This window comes from Drosophila rhopaloa, unplaced genomic scaffold (genome assembly GCF_018152115.1).
Source record: "Drosophila rhopaloa isolate 14029-0021.01 unplaced genomic scaffold, ASM1815211v1 contig_115, whole genome shotgun sequence".
Classification (NCBI taxonomy): domain Eukaryota; kingdom Metazoa; phylum Arthropoda; class Insecta; order Diptera; family Drosophilidae; genus Drosophila; species Drosophila rhopaloa.
The window spans coordinates 12,907,676-12,922,199 of NW_025334990.1; the positions used below are offsets into that span (position 1 = coordinate 12,907,676).

Consider the following 14,524-nt stretch of genomic DNA (forward strand, 5'->3'; position numbering starts at 1 on the left):
TAGATGTGTGCGTGTCGCCATCGCAGTTCAAATGTTAGGTCACAATTAAGAGGGCATTGGCATTTCCCATCCCTTTTGCAAGGGGTGCTCCGAATCAGCGATTGACATTAATTTTGCATTAGCCAGTGCCTTGGTCCTTTGTTGCTCATACGCCCCGTTGTTGGCCGAATTAAATTATGCGCGCCACCCATAAAAAAAACCAACTCGAGTGGCCATTGTTTCAGTCTGCCAAGCAGTTTCCGGTTTGGCCCAAACCCAAAGCCCAAAGTCCAAAACCCAACATCCAAAACCAAAAACCCAATCCCAGTCTCTGGCTTTGGCTTATTTTATTTTCCAATTAAGTAAATTGCGTGTGCCAGACGAAGACGCCTATTCTTCCTCACAAAAGGGCAGCTACAAAAGAATAAATGTTTTCCTCATGGGTTTCGCTTCTTGGGATCCACCCACATCAATAAATGTTGCGTGTTGAACCTCCCCTCCCTTTCTTTTTCCTCAGTTGCTTCAATAACTAATCGCCAAGTTTGCCTCTCGGCTTTAATTGGTTCAATGTCTAAATATCCTAAGCGCATTACCCAGTCAGCTTCATTACGATTATAGACTTTGATGTGTGAAGGTTGCTAGGAAGTGGCAGTATATATGTATTCAGCATTCACATCCCAGCAGACAGATTTCAATTTGCCAGTCTCCATCGCTTCTAATGCCAGACGCTCATTCAATTTGTATTACGCGCATTGTTATCATTTTTATGGGCTTAATCGATGGGATCCGATAATGAGCTCTTTGTGGCCAAGTCGGGTTAAACGAGGCTTTAAGCAGATGTAGGCAGAAATCAATATTTAAATGGAGTAGAAGTAAGTCTTAAGTGCTTTGGAAAATATATAAAAAAGAGATACATGTTGAGATTTATTTAATATACACTTTCTCATTTTGCATTGAAAAAACAACTGCCACATAATTTAGTTATTGAGCAAAAGCCATCACGTATCTGATTTAAATGAAACAAAATAATATTAATTTTATTACCACTCATTTCCTCATTTGTTTTCACAGAAGTGTTTGTCGTTGGATCACCCACTATTGTTTTAACTCAATCATAAGCTGAATAAATATAAATATATTCAAATTGACTGCAATTTTATCACTTCGCTAGTAGAATGGCCACTCGGCAACAGTAGAATGGCCTGTGACTTAAAGAGTTGCTAATTAGATTAAGTGAAGTGTCAAATTTAGTACGTTTTCACTTTGTGTGCGCTTAACCTACTCCCAAGTGCACTTCAACGGAAGCACCCAGGCATCAGCTTCAGCAGCAACAACTGCAACAATATGAATACTAAGACCAACTACAGCATACAAATGTTTTCAATTACAGGCAGGCAGCACGGCGAAACGAAGGGGAAGAAACTGGCACAACAACTTTAAAAGTACAAACGGCCGAGTGGAGGAAGAGTCTTTGGAGTGCATAGACCAGGAACAATGGTAAATGCCACGTCAGCAACATCAGCAACATCAGCAACAGCAACAGCAGCAACAACAGCAACAGCAACAGCAGCAACAACAGCAGCAACATCACCAGCAACAGCAGCAACATCGTCAGCAAAAGCAGCAAAAACGAGTCAACGACAGCTTAAAACATAATACGCTTGCTGAAGGCAACAAGCGGATAGGAAGACAGTCGACAGACAACCAGGGGACAAAGATATAGGGGGGATATAGGTTGGGATATAGGGAGAACAGAGCGACATTGCGAATGATGAGAAATCGCTGTTGCAATTAGTGAGCCAAGGGGTTGGACGAGCCATGAATCACGGAATCTGCTGCCAGCGGAAACGGAAATGCTTGCTGGAAACGGAAACGAAAGCGGAAGCCGAGGAGGAGCAGGTGGCCACTAAATGCCATTGAACACTGAGCGATCATGTCCGACGTTGAGCAGGCGATTAGGGCCAAGCAGCCGCCCCAGCTGGACTGTGGCATCGACGATGAGACGGATCCCGGCGAGTCTGGAGCAGGAACAGGAGGCGGAGCAACTGGATGCGGATCGGAGGTGGGGGCCAGGACCACCGCCTCGCTGACAGCCAAGCCGGGCAGCGGCATCCGGCGCTGCTGCGGCCACATCCTCAAGCTGCTGCTCTCCACGCCGGGGCTGGTGCTCCTGGTCATCGGCTACTCCGTGCTGGGCGCCCTCATCTTCCCGCTGCTGGAGGCGCCCCAGGACCTCAGCAAATCGGCGGCCATTGTCAAGAGCCGAGAGGATTGTCTGCGCGAACTCTGGATCATTACAGGTGGGCATCAATTTAATTAATAATCATATTTTTATTTAAAAGAATAGCATATTTAAATGAAATGTCCACCAAAATTTTTAACAAATGGTAAATGAATCTTAGAGGAAATAAGTACAACTTCTTTAAAATTTTGGTGTTTAATATTAATATGTCGTACATATCATGTTATCATGGTATGTCGTTTTCTTTTGCCTGCAGATTTATTTATTTACTCAACAAATTTACCAGTCCACAGTTTTAAATATCACAAAATATTTAATCAGGAAGCATTTGTCTTAGATAAATATAAAACATAAACAAATTGTTAAGGTACCAGTCTGAGTTTCCTGATGATTAATTGTTACATAAAATAAATTCTTGAACAAAATTCCTCTAAAAATATAGGAAAACAAAGCTCTCTTTTGATCTAATATTTTGAGCTTTTTGTTTTTGCGTGAACATGCAGCAAACATTTTAACGCTTCGCTGGCGACGCACAAAAAAAAATCTGTATAAATTATTGGCCGCCACATTTTTGCCGCATTGCCCGTAAATTTTCGGCGTGTTTTGCACGCTTGATTTGCCTGCAAATTGCCAAAGTAATTCGAACATTAAAGCGACAATGTTTTGTTATCGTCCAATAATGCTAAGTAAATAGTAGCGGCGGTGCACAGCCAGCACAAATATTTTAATTATAAGTACCAGCAAACAAGGCACCCCCTCCCAAAAATGGCTCATCCCACTCAATTTCAAACAAAAGACCGGCTAAATTTCATTTTCACATCTACTGAATTGAATAATAGCTAAATATTTGCATAGTCAAATATTTGGTTAGGCTGGGCCATTTAGAAATTTTCACAAATGTGCGATATTCCATCGATTCGGCGGAATGGCGTTTATCGCAACTATTTTGAGGTCTATTTGTTGGCCTGATTTATGTGAAATTAATTACTTTGTCGCACCTGCCAGTGGCACTCGATTCGAGACTGGGGAGAAGATTCCATTGGCGCAGTGGCACGTGCGTGTGTATTAGACCTGATGTTTATTTAATTAAAATTTCACATAATAAATAAACCAATTAACTTGAGCTCATCCGCGTTCCACCTGGCTTATGATTAATTCGATGAGCTTATCAACGAGCGCCTAATGATGTGCTCCATTCGTTTTGCCTTACAGCCTCTCCAAAACACAAGTAATTTATTATTTGCCTTAGCGTGAGTTGAGATTTTTAAGGGTTAATGTTGTCTAAAGAAATATTTTAGAGAAATAATAATAAAGGGATATAAGTTGGAATATCCTTGTCATTAAACCCTTAAGTTGAGCTATCTAATTAAAATCTTTAGCCCAACATAGCTGGCATAAATAAAACTACATTCCCTTCAAACGAAAATTTAAATGAATACGAAATCAACTTAAGAATACCAAATTCAGGATGGTCATTATTTATTGCCAATTAGTTTCTTATAAAACCTAGTTTACATATACTCAAAACCAAGAAGATAACTGTTTAAGCCTGGAGTATTACTGAATCTAACAGAATTATAATCATGTTTAAGAAATTTTAGGTGCTAAAACATAATGGCACTCATGAAATATAAAATTTGTATTCCCCAGCTGTAAAGCAAAAATGCTCTAACTAAAAGTTCAATATTGGTTTCGGATTGTTATTCATTGCCAATTAGTTTCTTATAAACTCAAGTGTCCTGAGCCAAAGAGGAATTTCCAGAGTCAGTCGATTAAGTTTGAAAAGATTGGCACAGAATATCGTTTGATTTTGGCTTTGTTCTTGGCAACTAGCTCCACTCGATTGCGGTGGGTGGCTGATGTCTGGGAGTGGATGATGTCTGGGGAAGTGCACCCTTGAGGCTTCGAGACTGGAGGGCCCTACAGCCACACCTCCAATACCCCAACCAACACCCCCATCCAAGGCCAGAGGGCGTGAAAAGGGCGTGGCCGACAGGCAAGACAGCAAACTAGTCTCAAACTGCTGTTAACAAGCGACCTCTGCAATTTGCAAGAGGCGAACACACGACATCAAATGGAGCAGATTCCTCAAGACAGGCGACCGAAATCGAGTGGGAGGATTGGGATGGGTGAGGGGGTTGGAGGTTGGAGGATAAGGACTGGGACAAGGTGAGCGAAGGATGCGAGTGAGGATAGTCCGATTTGTCGGCACTTGTCGGCCGTGTCGATGGGAGGTCGAAGGCTGTCGCTGCACTTGGCATGAAATTGCATAATTACGGAAAGGACACTTGAACGCATTCTAAAGAGGACCCGATTTAACCTTTCTTTTTTCTTCGATGTTCTTCTCCCACATTTCTTGCAGAGAAACTCAACGTTCTGTATGAACGCAACTGGACGATGTTGGTCCACGAGCAGCTGCGTCGCTTCGAGGGATCCATTGTGGCGGCCACGCGTCAAGGATCCGGTGGTTCCTCCGGCGGATTAGGAGGCGGTGGAGGAGGAGGACTCTTCCAGGGGGGAAGTGCCAGCGCCTTGGGCCACTTTGGCTACGATGCCGGCGACTCGCAGAGCTGGACTTTCAGCGAGGCCCTGCTCTACTCGGTCACTGTGATAACGACAATTGGTGAGTTCCGCTTCTGTTTCCGTTTCCCTTTCCCTTTCCCTTTCCCTTTCCCTTTCCTTACTTTCCCCTTCACTTACACTGCCCCGAAATACCGTTTGGATTTATGTTAAGTGGTTAACTTGGGAGCAGAGCTGCTTATTATGATCTCGGCCAGGCCAAAACACAACTCGTGCTGTGGCCAACAAATATTTACTTTGCGGGGGTCTAAGTAGAGCTCGACAGCCCAACGCCTTCGAGGGCAAACTAAGCCACAGGAGCGGCCATTGAAGTGCCAGGACATCATCAGACATTGCGTATACGACCCGGAGGCCGGGCCAAAATATTTGCATATGCTAAATGATGGGCCATCCTTGTTGTTACAAATTAACTGTATCTCATGGTCTTTAACTTTAACAGCATGCCAGTTAATCCCAGAGAAAGTCCATTGGCAGGGATGTATATAAGCACTGAAATATGTCGCTAAACGGATTTATTGTCTACATGGCTTAGGTCAAACAATAACTAGGTTAGAGTGGCAAATATTAGCCATATAATGAGTGCTTATGAAGTGGAGTAATTGCCTAGTGCATGTAAATTTCCATTAATGGCTGCCATCCTTGAGTGTAATTTAAGTTATGGAACTTACACTTTATTTGCAGAAATGTTAGAAAGTGTTCTTTTAGCAAGCAATTCTCTATAATTTATACAAGGAAATAGTCAACATAAATATATGTTACTGACTAATGTTTAAATTCCATTGTAGGCTAACTTTAAAGAACAGTGTAGCATTTAATTGGTGTCCCATTAAACTTCCCCTAGTTTGTCCTTGTGAAAAGTAATTTGATATGCTGCACCACTCCTCCACAGATTGAGTCCCCAAGGACCCTGCTCCATTCCTCGGCTCCTTCTCACCCATCCGATTAAAAGTACATGCATTTATATTAGCCCGTTCGTGCTTGCCATTCTCATGCTCTAAACCAGATGTATTATCCTTGTCCGATCCTTGCAGGTCACGGCAGCCTGACGCCGCGCACCGCCGCCGGGAAACTGGCCACCATTTTCTACGCCCTGGTGGGCGTGCCCCTGATGCTGATGTGCCTGTCCAGCCTGGGAGCCCTGCTCGCCGATGGCCTCCAGTGCACCTACGTGCGGCTCTGCTGCCAGCTGCAGAGGCACCAGGAGCACCGGAGGAAGTCCACGCCCGGGACCTCAACGCCAACTGCCAGCACAGCGATGACACCGATGCCACTGGCCAAGTCGAGGATGAAGGACAAGGGAAAGGGATCCAAGCGACGAATGGTAAGGCAGCCATGGCGTATGATTGATATCGTTTGAACGAGGCCAGCAGCTTCCGTTTGTAAACAGACCGTATCCCCATCTACATTACATTTTTATGTACTTTAAGGAGATAGTTAAAGGGATGAGTGCTGCTTAGTAAAATTATACCAAACTAAATTATATTTTTCTATTTAATTATTAAAAGAACTAAAGGGCTATTGTTAGCGATTATTTATTTGTACCCTATAAGCTTACATTTTACCATACATTTTTAAGCTATTGTATTTTCATTATTTAAGTTACTTTACAGTTTTAGTTCTTGCAAAAAAATTTTAGTTTTAAGTGTTCTTGTTCCAAATACATATCTGAAGTTAAATTCAGTAATTCAGTCACCCTCTTAAATTTCATTTGGCAATCAAATAGAGTTCCTTTGAAAAAAAAACCGTTGAAGAGTAGAATGATTTCCCAAAGGTTTTTCTCAGTTTCTTAGCTCAAAAAACGAGCACGCAGCCATGGCGTATGATTGATATTGTTTAACTTTGGACAGCAGCTGCACCGAGTTCATCGACTGACTGCAACTCGAGAACATTTTCATGGACCCTAATTCGATAGTTGAAGGGACAACTTATTTACTTTCTGTCGAGCAGCAACTGTTGCTGCTTTGTAGCCAAAAAAGAAAAGATTCCAAAGTGTTTTGCTCTGCATTCCGGTTTAAAGTAAACTTTCGACATTGTTTCGCGTGTCCAAAGTTCTTGGGGAAAAACTTTCGCTGGCTACTCCGCCGTTTTACGCATGAACTTTTCCCACTACTCACTAAGTGTTTCGCTTGTAGTTTTTCCAACCACCCATTTTCCCAGGAAACTTTTCCGGAAAAACCTGAACCTTTGGCTCGGTGATAGATGGAAATGGCAAAGCTCCTAAGCCAAAATGTGATGGGAATCTTCGATTTCGAGGGGTTCGATTGTCCTGCGTTTTGCTTATTGCTCAATGGCATTCAAACGATTTTTTCGAACATTAAACTGCACTGAAGTCTAGAATTACGGCTTTTAATTACGACAGCAGAAGCCTTTTAAGTGGATCTCCACTCGGGTCCGGATTTCTATTAACGCAAACTGAAAGTTTGTAATTGATTTGGGAAAAACAACAACGAACTTTTCTCTTGGCCTTTTTATTTTCCGTTTTTACTTTCTAGGTCTTCCCACTGCAGACGGTTTTGGGTTCGGTTTCACGTTTTTCCCTGGTTTATTGCGTTTTATTTGTATACCTCCGTTGTATACATTATAAGTAATTTTTTAGGATATCAAAACTCTGACTAGGTTGCCGTAGCCCTTCTATTTTATTTATTTTTTTTGTTTTTCGTATTCGTATTTGTTTGTTTGCGTGTTTTGTGCATTCGTGCATAAGTTTTGTAAGTGATTTGCTGGCCTCCCGTAATGACATTTCTGTTTTTGGAACGTGGAGTTCCGGCCTTTCCATGTACGAATCCCCAGGAAAAATGTTTGCTTTTAAAGCTTTAAGGCACAAAAAGTGTTTCGGTCTGTTTGCACTCGCAGCCTTTTTCAATTGCGGCCACTCATATTTGTCCTCCTGTTTGTATTGCTTGCACAAATTTCTGTTTAATTGGCAATTTATGGCTGAGCGGGGAAAAACGAAAGCGAACAACAGGGTTCAATAAATAAATAACTGATTTTGCGGTGGCCGGGGCAAGCAAAAATTTAATTTCATAAATTAACATTTACTTGCGAACTCGACACTTTTAATGAACTCCTAGCTAACTTTGCCCGTCAAACTTCAAGTTCCCCCGCAGCCGCCACAAAAGTTGACTCTTTAAGCGAGTCAAGAGAACCCCCTTTCGACACTTTAAGAGTTGGGCAAACTTTAGTTTGCAGTTTGAGTCGGGTCAAATGGCGGCGGCATAAATTAAATTTTTTCCCGGCCAAGTGGCCCGGTTTTCGTGCCAAGCAGGTAAATTGAAATTGAAATTGAAATGAGTGCGAGCCACTTTAATGCGGCGGTGGAAAAAGTTTTCCTTGCAAAACTCAACAATTACACTGGAGGCATGGAATAACTTCTCATTTCCGGCACTTTTGGCCCTAATTGATTTGATTTGGCCAGGAACACCAAATGCCAGTCGAAGCTGCATGGCCTGGTGCTAAAAACTGAAAACTTTTCCGCATTCTCCAGAGCTCGAGTGGTAATCTACTTGCCGTGTTCCCAGCCACTCGAGCATGGCATTCCTTTCAGGATTGCTAGTTTCGCTAGGCCGGCGACTTGTTGAACAGGATTTTTGCATTTGGCAGAATGGCAGAATGGCGCCGGCTTGTTTGGATCTCCATGTTGCATTCAACAACTCATTAGGGCGCAATCCAATCTTCCAGGACGAAAACGATGCTCAACCGAAAGGGGACTTTTGGGCTTTTGCGACTGGCAATTGAAATTGATAAGACAGCCAGCAGATTGCGGTTGACTCTGGGGATGTGCAGTCATCGGCTGAATTATTATCGCCATCGTGTTGACTGCTGCCATTTTGGCTTTTGGCCTTTTGGCCTTTGCTTTCGTCTTTGCAATTATCATGACGCATGCCGTAACGGGTTTTTGGTTTTGGGTCTGGGTTTTCCGGCCCAAACCGCAAGACTAGCAGGGAGACATTTCACATTTCCCCCCCAATTTCCATCGCTTGTTTGTGCCTGTGTGTCCATTAGATTTGCCTGGCATTGGATGATGATGATGCCGCAGAACCGCAAAGCACACGAGTTGCCAGGCGTTTGGCCGCAAACAGCTTTTGAGGACCAGGAACCACGGCAATGATGACATCAGTTTTGGGCCCCAAGAAGGCCTGCGATTGAGCCTGCAAATTACGTGTTTTATTGCCATTGGCCCTGTCATGTCAAGTAGCCGCAGTGTGGGCAGAGGAGATCTCCAGAATGAAATAGCATTACGCATTTCGCTTAGATGATTATTTGGAATTACCCTTAAGTTACACAGAGCAAAAATATGCCAGTTAAAATATCGATTCTTGCAATGTCCTTTTTACTAGAAGTTAAGGATTTATCAATTATTATATATCATAAACATAGGTATGCAGATCACAAAACACAAGCATGGCATTTATTTATTGAACTCAAACTAGGATTCAAACATATTATTGCATACTTTAACCCACTTTTATATATGTTTAAAAACCTCTTAAGATTTTTATTGCACTGAGGAAAGTCGCTATTATAATTTGTGCAGCAATTGTTAAGCAATTGAACCTTTTAATTACCACAATTTAAATAATTTGGGTTTCCCTCTGCAGGCTAATTGCAAGGGCTGCAAGTACGATGCGGCCAACAGTGAGACGAGCTTAAATGACTGCTTGGATTACGGCCAAAAGGGAAAACTGCCGCCGGACAAAAAGGAAGGAGGTGAGTGTCGTTGCCATTGTTCGCATGCTAATTGTATTGTCAGCACAATTGCAAGTCGTTAATCATCTTGAACACGTCTGTTCGTTCCTTTCTTCCGTGCGGTCAGCAGATGCCTGTCAATTGTTGCGCAACTTGAATCAGCAGCAGCATTTTTACCAGCAGCAACAGCAACAACAGCAGCAGCAATTGCAGTTGCAGCAACAGCAACAGCCGGATGTCATGCTAATGACAACGACATCGGGCAGCGCATTGCTGAAATACGCACCGCAGCAACAGCAACTGCAGCAGCAATTATCGACAGCAACTCTCCCGCGACAACATCATCAGCTGCAGCAGCAACATCACCAGCTGCAACTGCAGCAACACCAGCCACACCAGCAACACCCGCAGCAACTGCAACAGAATTTCGTGGCCGTGCCCAGCAGCATGCTGCGAATGCCGATGACAGTGCCGCCCAATTGTTATGCGCCCGCGACTGCCACGATATACTTTCCGTTCGGCCCCGCCCCCTCCGCCCCCCGGCAGCCCCGCCCACGTCCAATCCCACCCGAATTCGAATGCGAATGCGAATGCGAATCCCATTGGGAATCACAGCCTGAGTCAACAGCCGCTGGTCAAGTATCACACGATACACTTGCAACCCGCATCCGGGAAGCATCGAGTGTTGGCTTCTGGACTTCAGGATGCAGCAGTCGGGAATCTCGTCACAGGATCCGAGGCATCCACACTGGAGGCCATCACGTTGCCACCGCCGCCAGCCTATCAGACGGCCAACGTGCACGGTGAGTAATGAAATTGCCTTGTTTATTGCTGCGTTTGTAGGAAATGAACTCACAGAGAGCTGTCAAATATGGTTTTGATAGAAGACCTTCCACGAATTTGACTTACTTGCTGAACTAGACTACGAGCTTAGCTAAATTTCATAGTTTTCAAAGGTACATCTCGATTTAAACGGACTTTGTATGGTAATTTATTTTTATATTTCCTGGAAAGCTAGAAGTTTCTTGTGTATAAAAGTTTGTAGTTCGATTAAGCACTAAAAGGGAACCAGGAATACTATTTCAAGATTTTTAAAGTCATTTGTAAATGGGAGTTTAATACTGTTTCTAAACTTAAATTCTATATTTGATAGGCTCATCTTATATGGAATTTTAACCATTCGGCAGTAGAGTTTCGAATTGTTTTACAAAGTATGTGTCATAAATATGTTATGTAAAATCGATAACTATGTTCAAATGTATTCAGAAATAATTGGAGTAAATTGCCATATATTTGTGAATTGTTAATGAGTGCTAATGCTGGTGAGGCAGGAAATTTGCATAATTTGCAACAAAGGAAAATGGAATTTAATTGGATGAACAAATTGTGCCAGGCATAATGGCAGGCCAAAACCGAAAATGTTCTGCTGACAGCTTTGGCTTAACCTGAGCCCCCAAAACAAAACCGAACGAACAGTAATCAATCAATCATACGCCATGTTGTCGCAGGACGATCGTTCACCGCCCCTCCCCCCTTCAGCCCCCACCTCGCAGTGCTCATTTACGCTTTCAATTATATAACAATTTCCATCATCATCATCGGCAGCTTGCAGGCTGCGGAAGCAGCAGCGTGTTAAAATGATGACAGAGTTAAGCAGACACACACTTCGCCGGCATTAAAAGTTTTCAACTTGTGCTGCTTGACATGCCAGGACATCGGCAACAACAGTAACAACACCAACACAAGCACAAGGACATCATGCACTTGAGGCAACTTTCGACATGTGCGACAGTTTTATTGACGATAATGATGACTTGGCATAAAGAAGACAGCAGTGCCGGATTCTCAGCTTGTGCAACGCATGCAAAACTCATTAAAGTTAACTGCTCTTTGTCGTCGAAAAGGCGACGGCACGTGACTCGCTTTGTCAAAGGATTCCGCTTAATTTCACAGCACATTCTAGCGTGCGACTCGGCCATTTGTCAGCGTACGAATGACGTCCCCATTGATTCCATTATGCATGTTAATTGTCTGCCACTGGCACCCGGACACGACTCCGAAATGGAGGAGCCGGAGTCCACTCCCCCGAGGTCCTGAATCCGCGGCAAACCGCACCATTAAAGCCCGGCCAAAGTTGCTGCAACCTCCACCGCAGGACCAAAGTGACTTTCCTGCGAGTCCGGATATATAGTGCTATATATACAGATGGGGGGTGTGTGTGTTCCTGCACTCTAATGAATGTCTTTGTGCCTTTGCTGCTCTGTAAACCAGTGTGTGTGCCTGTGTGTGTATGGTGTCCAAGTTTAAGTAAATATTTTCAAATTGGCCATGTCCGGAGCAGACCACTCCACTCCGCACCGCGATTTGCTGGCGTCCTGCTGACAGCTGCAAAGTGAAAGACGTACGCTTCCTTCCGTTTTTTCGGTCGCCAGAGTGCAAAACTATAAAGTCAGGACAGTGGTTGTGCGGAACATTTTCCATATTACTTGTTTCTGGATTTTAAAACCCATTCAGTTGGTATAGATTAATATTCAAGGCAAATATACGAAAACAAAAATAAAGCAATCAAACACAACATTTTTAGTGAATGGGTAAAACTAATCAATTTTATTTTGAGAAAAGTTATAGAATAGTAACATAATCATTTTATTGCACTAAATAAAATTGATTAGTTTTACCCATTCACTAAAAATGGTATGTTTGGTTGCTTTATTTTATTTAGTACTTTTATAGATTTTAAAAGTAAGATAATTCACAGAACCTAAAATCTTCCTATCTGTCTAGAGGTTATCTTCCCAAGTAGCTTTGTCTTTTCCATTTATGTTCTTAAGTAAAAGTAAAATCTAATTAAAGGATAAATATGAATAAAATTTTTCACCCCTCCAAATTCTTAAAGTTAAAGTCCCTAGTGGGTGTAATTTCGTATTTTTGCATAATTTCCCGCAGTAGCGAAGAGTTGAAAGAGCGTTGTGCCCCCGACAATTGCCCACTGTGTGCACCGCCAGATGTTTTAATGCCCTCTGACATCCCGACTTTGCCACTGGCAGCCGCTAATGAAAGCTAACGCCAAACTTTTGGGTTAAAAGTCGGGGGAAATGGCAATGCGAGTCCGGAACGTTCCGCCACATTGTTGCATTGTTGGGGCGAACTTTGAAAATGCAAAGCAAATAATTTTTGCAGTGTGTCCCTACCATTCCCCTCGCCCCTTCGTGTGTCGTTGGCTAAATGCACAACTTTTCCGGCTTTTCCCGCTGCTGCCACTGCCACTTCCGGCGGAACTAACGGGCTAACGGGATAATCTAACCGTGTGTGGCAGTTGCCGGAAGTTGTTTTGCCAATTTGTGCACCAAACTTTTTTTTTGGGCCGTATGTAATTGTATATTTCGGTTAATGTTGTTCTTGAATTAGAAGTTTGGTTTACTTTTAACCCAGTTAATTTCGGTTAATAAAACTATTGTATTTTACGAGGATTCGTTTCATTTTCCAACCATTCCAGCTTTTTAACAGTGTGCGGTTAATATTATTTAATTAATTACTGAAATATTTGTATTTTACCAAGGTTCGTTTTATTTTGCACCCATTGCAGCTGTGCGACGGGCCAAGTTCGTGACGAAACCGTTGCCACACGAGATCAACGCGCTGATGGACTGCAGCACGGGATCGCCAGACTTATCCGGCAGGCATGATTTATTGCCACCACCGCCGCATTCGGGGGCAGTAGCAACAGGCATGGCGGCAGCAGGTCCATTGTTAACCTACACGGCCGCAGCAACAAGCCCACAACTGTCGTCGGGAATTAAAGGAGCCGCAGGCACAGGAGCAACACCCACAGCAGCAGCAACACTGGTTGCTGCCAGGGGAGGGGCAGCAGCAACACTGCCCGATAACAGTTTTATGGCCGCAGGTTTTTGTGGCATGGTCGGTGCAGCACCCCCTCCCCCTCCTCCGCCTACAACATCTGCAGGAGCAGCCACTACAACTGCCTCCTCTGCAGCAGCAACATTGTCGGCTCTGCTAAGCGCCAACTCCTCGGGCACCGTGGACATCATGGAGGACGAGGATGAGCTGGAACGGGAGCGATTGAGGTATGTATTCAGCACACAAAAATAATATTGGTCTCGGTTTAAGAAAAGCGAATGCAAATCAAGATAAATTGTACATACAGGTTGTGTCAACTTTAATTAATATCCTGAGTTGTCCAAACAAAATCTACTTTTATTTCAGTTTTTTGATCAAAACTTTGGGAACGAATGGTCATATGTTGGAATGTCATAACTCGTTGAATTCGTTATAAAATTTCCAAAAGAGTGGCATTCACAGCTCAAAATTTTCATTTTGGTCGATTTTTCGCAAAAATAGATGATCCAAAATTCTGAAATCCGGAGATCCGGAAAAATCAACTTTTTTCTAGGTTTTTTGATTAAAACCCGTGGAAATAATGGTCTTATGTTGGAATGTCATACCTCTTTAAATTCGTTATAAAATTTTCAATCAAGTGACATTCACAGATCAAAAATTATTTTTTGGCCGAGCTTCAGCAAAAAAAGAAATGCGGAAATCGGTCAAAAAATAAATTTGTCCAAATCGGCCTGGAATTGATAGTTTAGGTCCTCAGCTGCACAAAACAGTCATCCTTTTGGCTGTGCGTCGCATTTTGGCGAAGTTATACCATAAACTCAAAGATATTGGTCGAAAAATTTAATAAAAACATTATAGCTATCAAAACCCAAAGTCAATAAAAATCCATTAAATTATATTAAGTTACTGTAGATGGTATTTACCATAAAGTACATTTAATTCAAAACCAAATTAGTCAGAAATCAGGAAATTTAGGTTGTGTTGATATGGGCAGGAAAAAGGCATCAAAACGATTGCATTAAGGAGAATATACAGGTATTTAAGTTGCTTTTGATTAAAGCTTTCGGTTTTATCCCGACTAAAATCGAGATCCAAATGCTGAGTGAAAACTGTTAATTTAATTTCCAAAACAAACTTTCTGCCTGCCAGCAACACTTTAAATCAACACTTCAGAATCTG

The 14,524-nt window shown here is 42.7% G+C and overlaps 1 protein-coding gene across 1 annotated transcript in view; it reads left to right on the plus strand.

Moving 5' to 3' along the window:
* The window catches only part of LOC108040864 (ataxin-2 homolog), a 29,853-nt gene that overhangs the window by 12,938 nt on the left and 2,391 nt on the right, over positions 1-14,524 (plus strand). The window contains 7 exon segments of the mRNA XM_017118518.1: positions 1,370-2,279; positions 4,584-4,844; positions 5,833-6,122; positions 9,400-9,508; positions 9,618-10,024; positions 10,026-10,290; positions 13,074-13,572. Coding sequence (XP_016974007.1) covers positions 1,913-2,279; positions 4,584-4,844; positions 5,833-6,122; positions 9,400-9,508; positions 9,618-10,024; positions 10,026-10,290; positions 13,074-13,572 — 2,198 coding nt within the window. The 5' untranslated portion in view covers positions 1,370-1,912.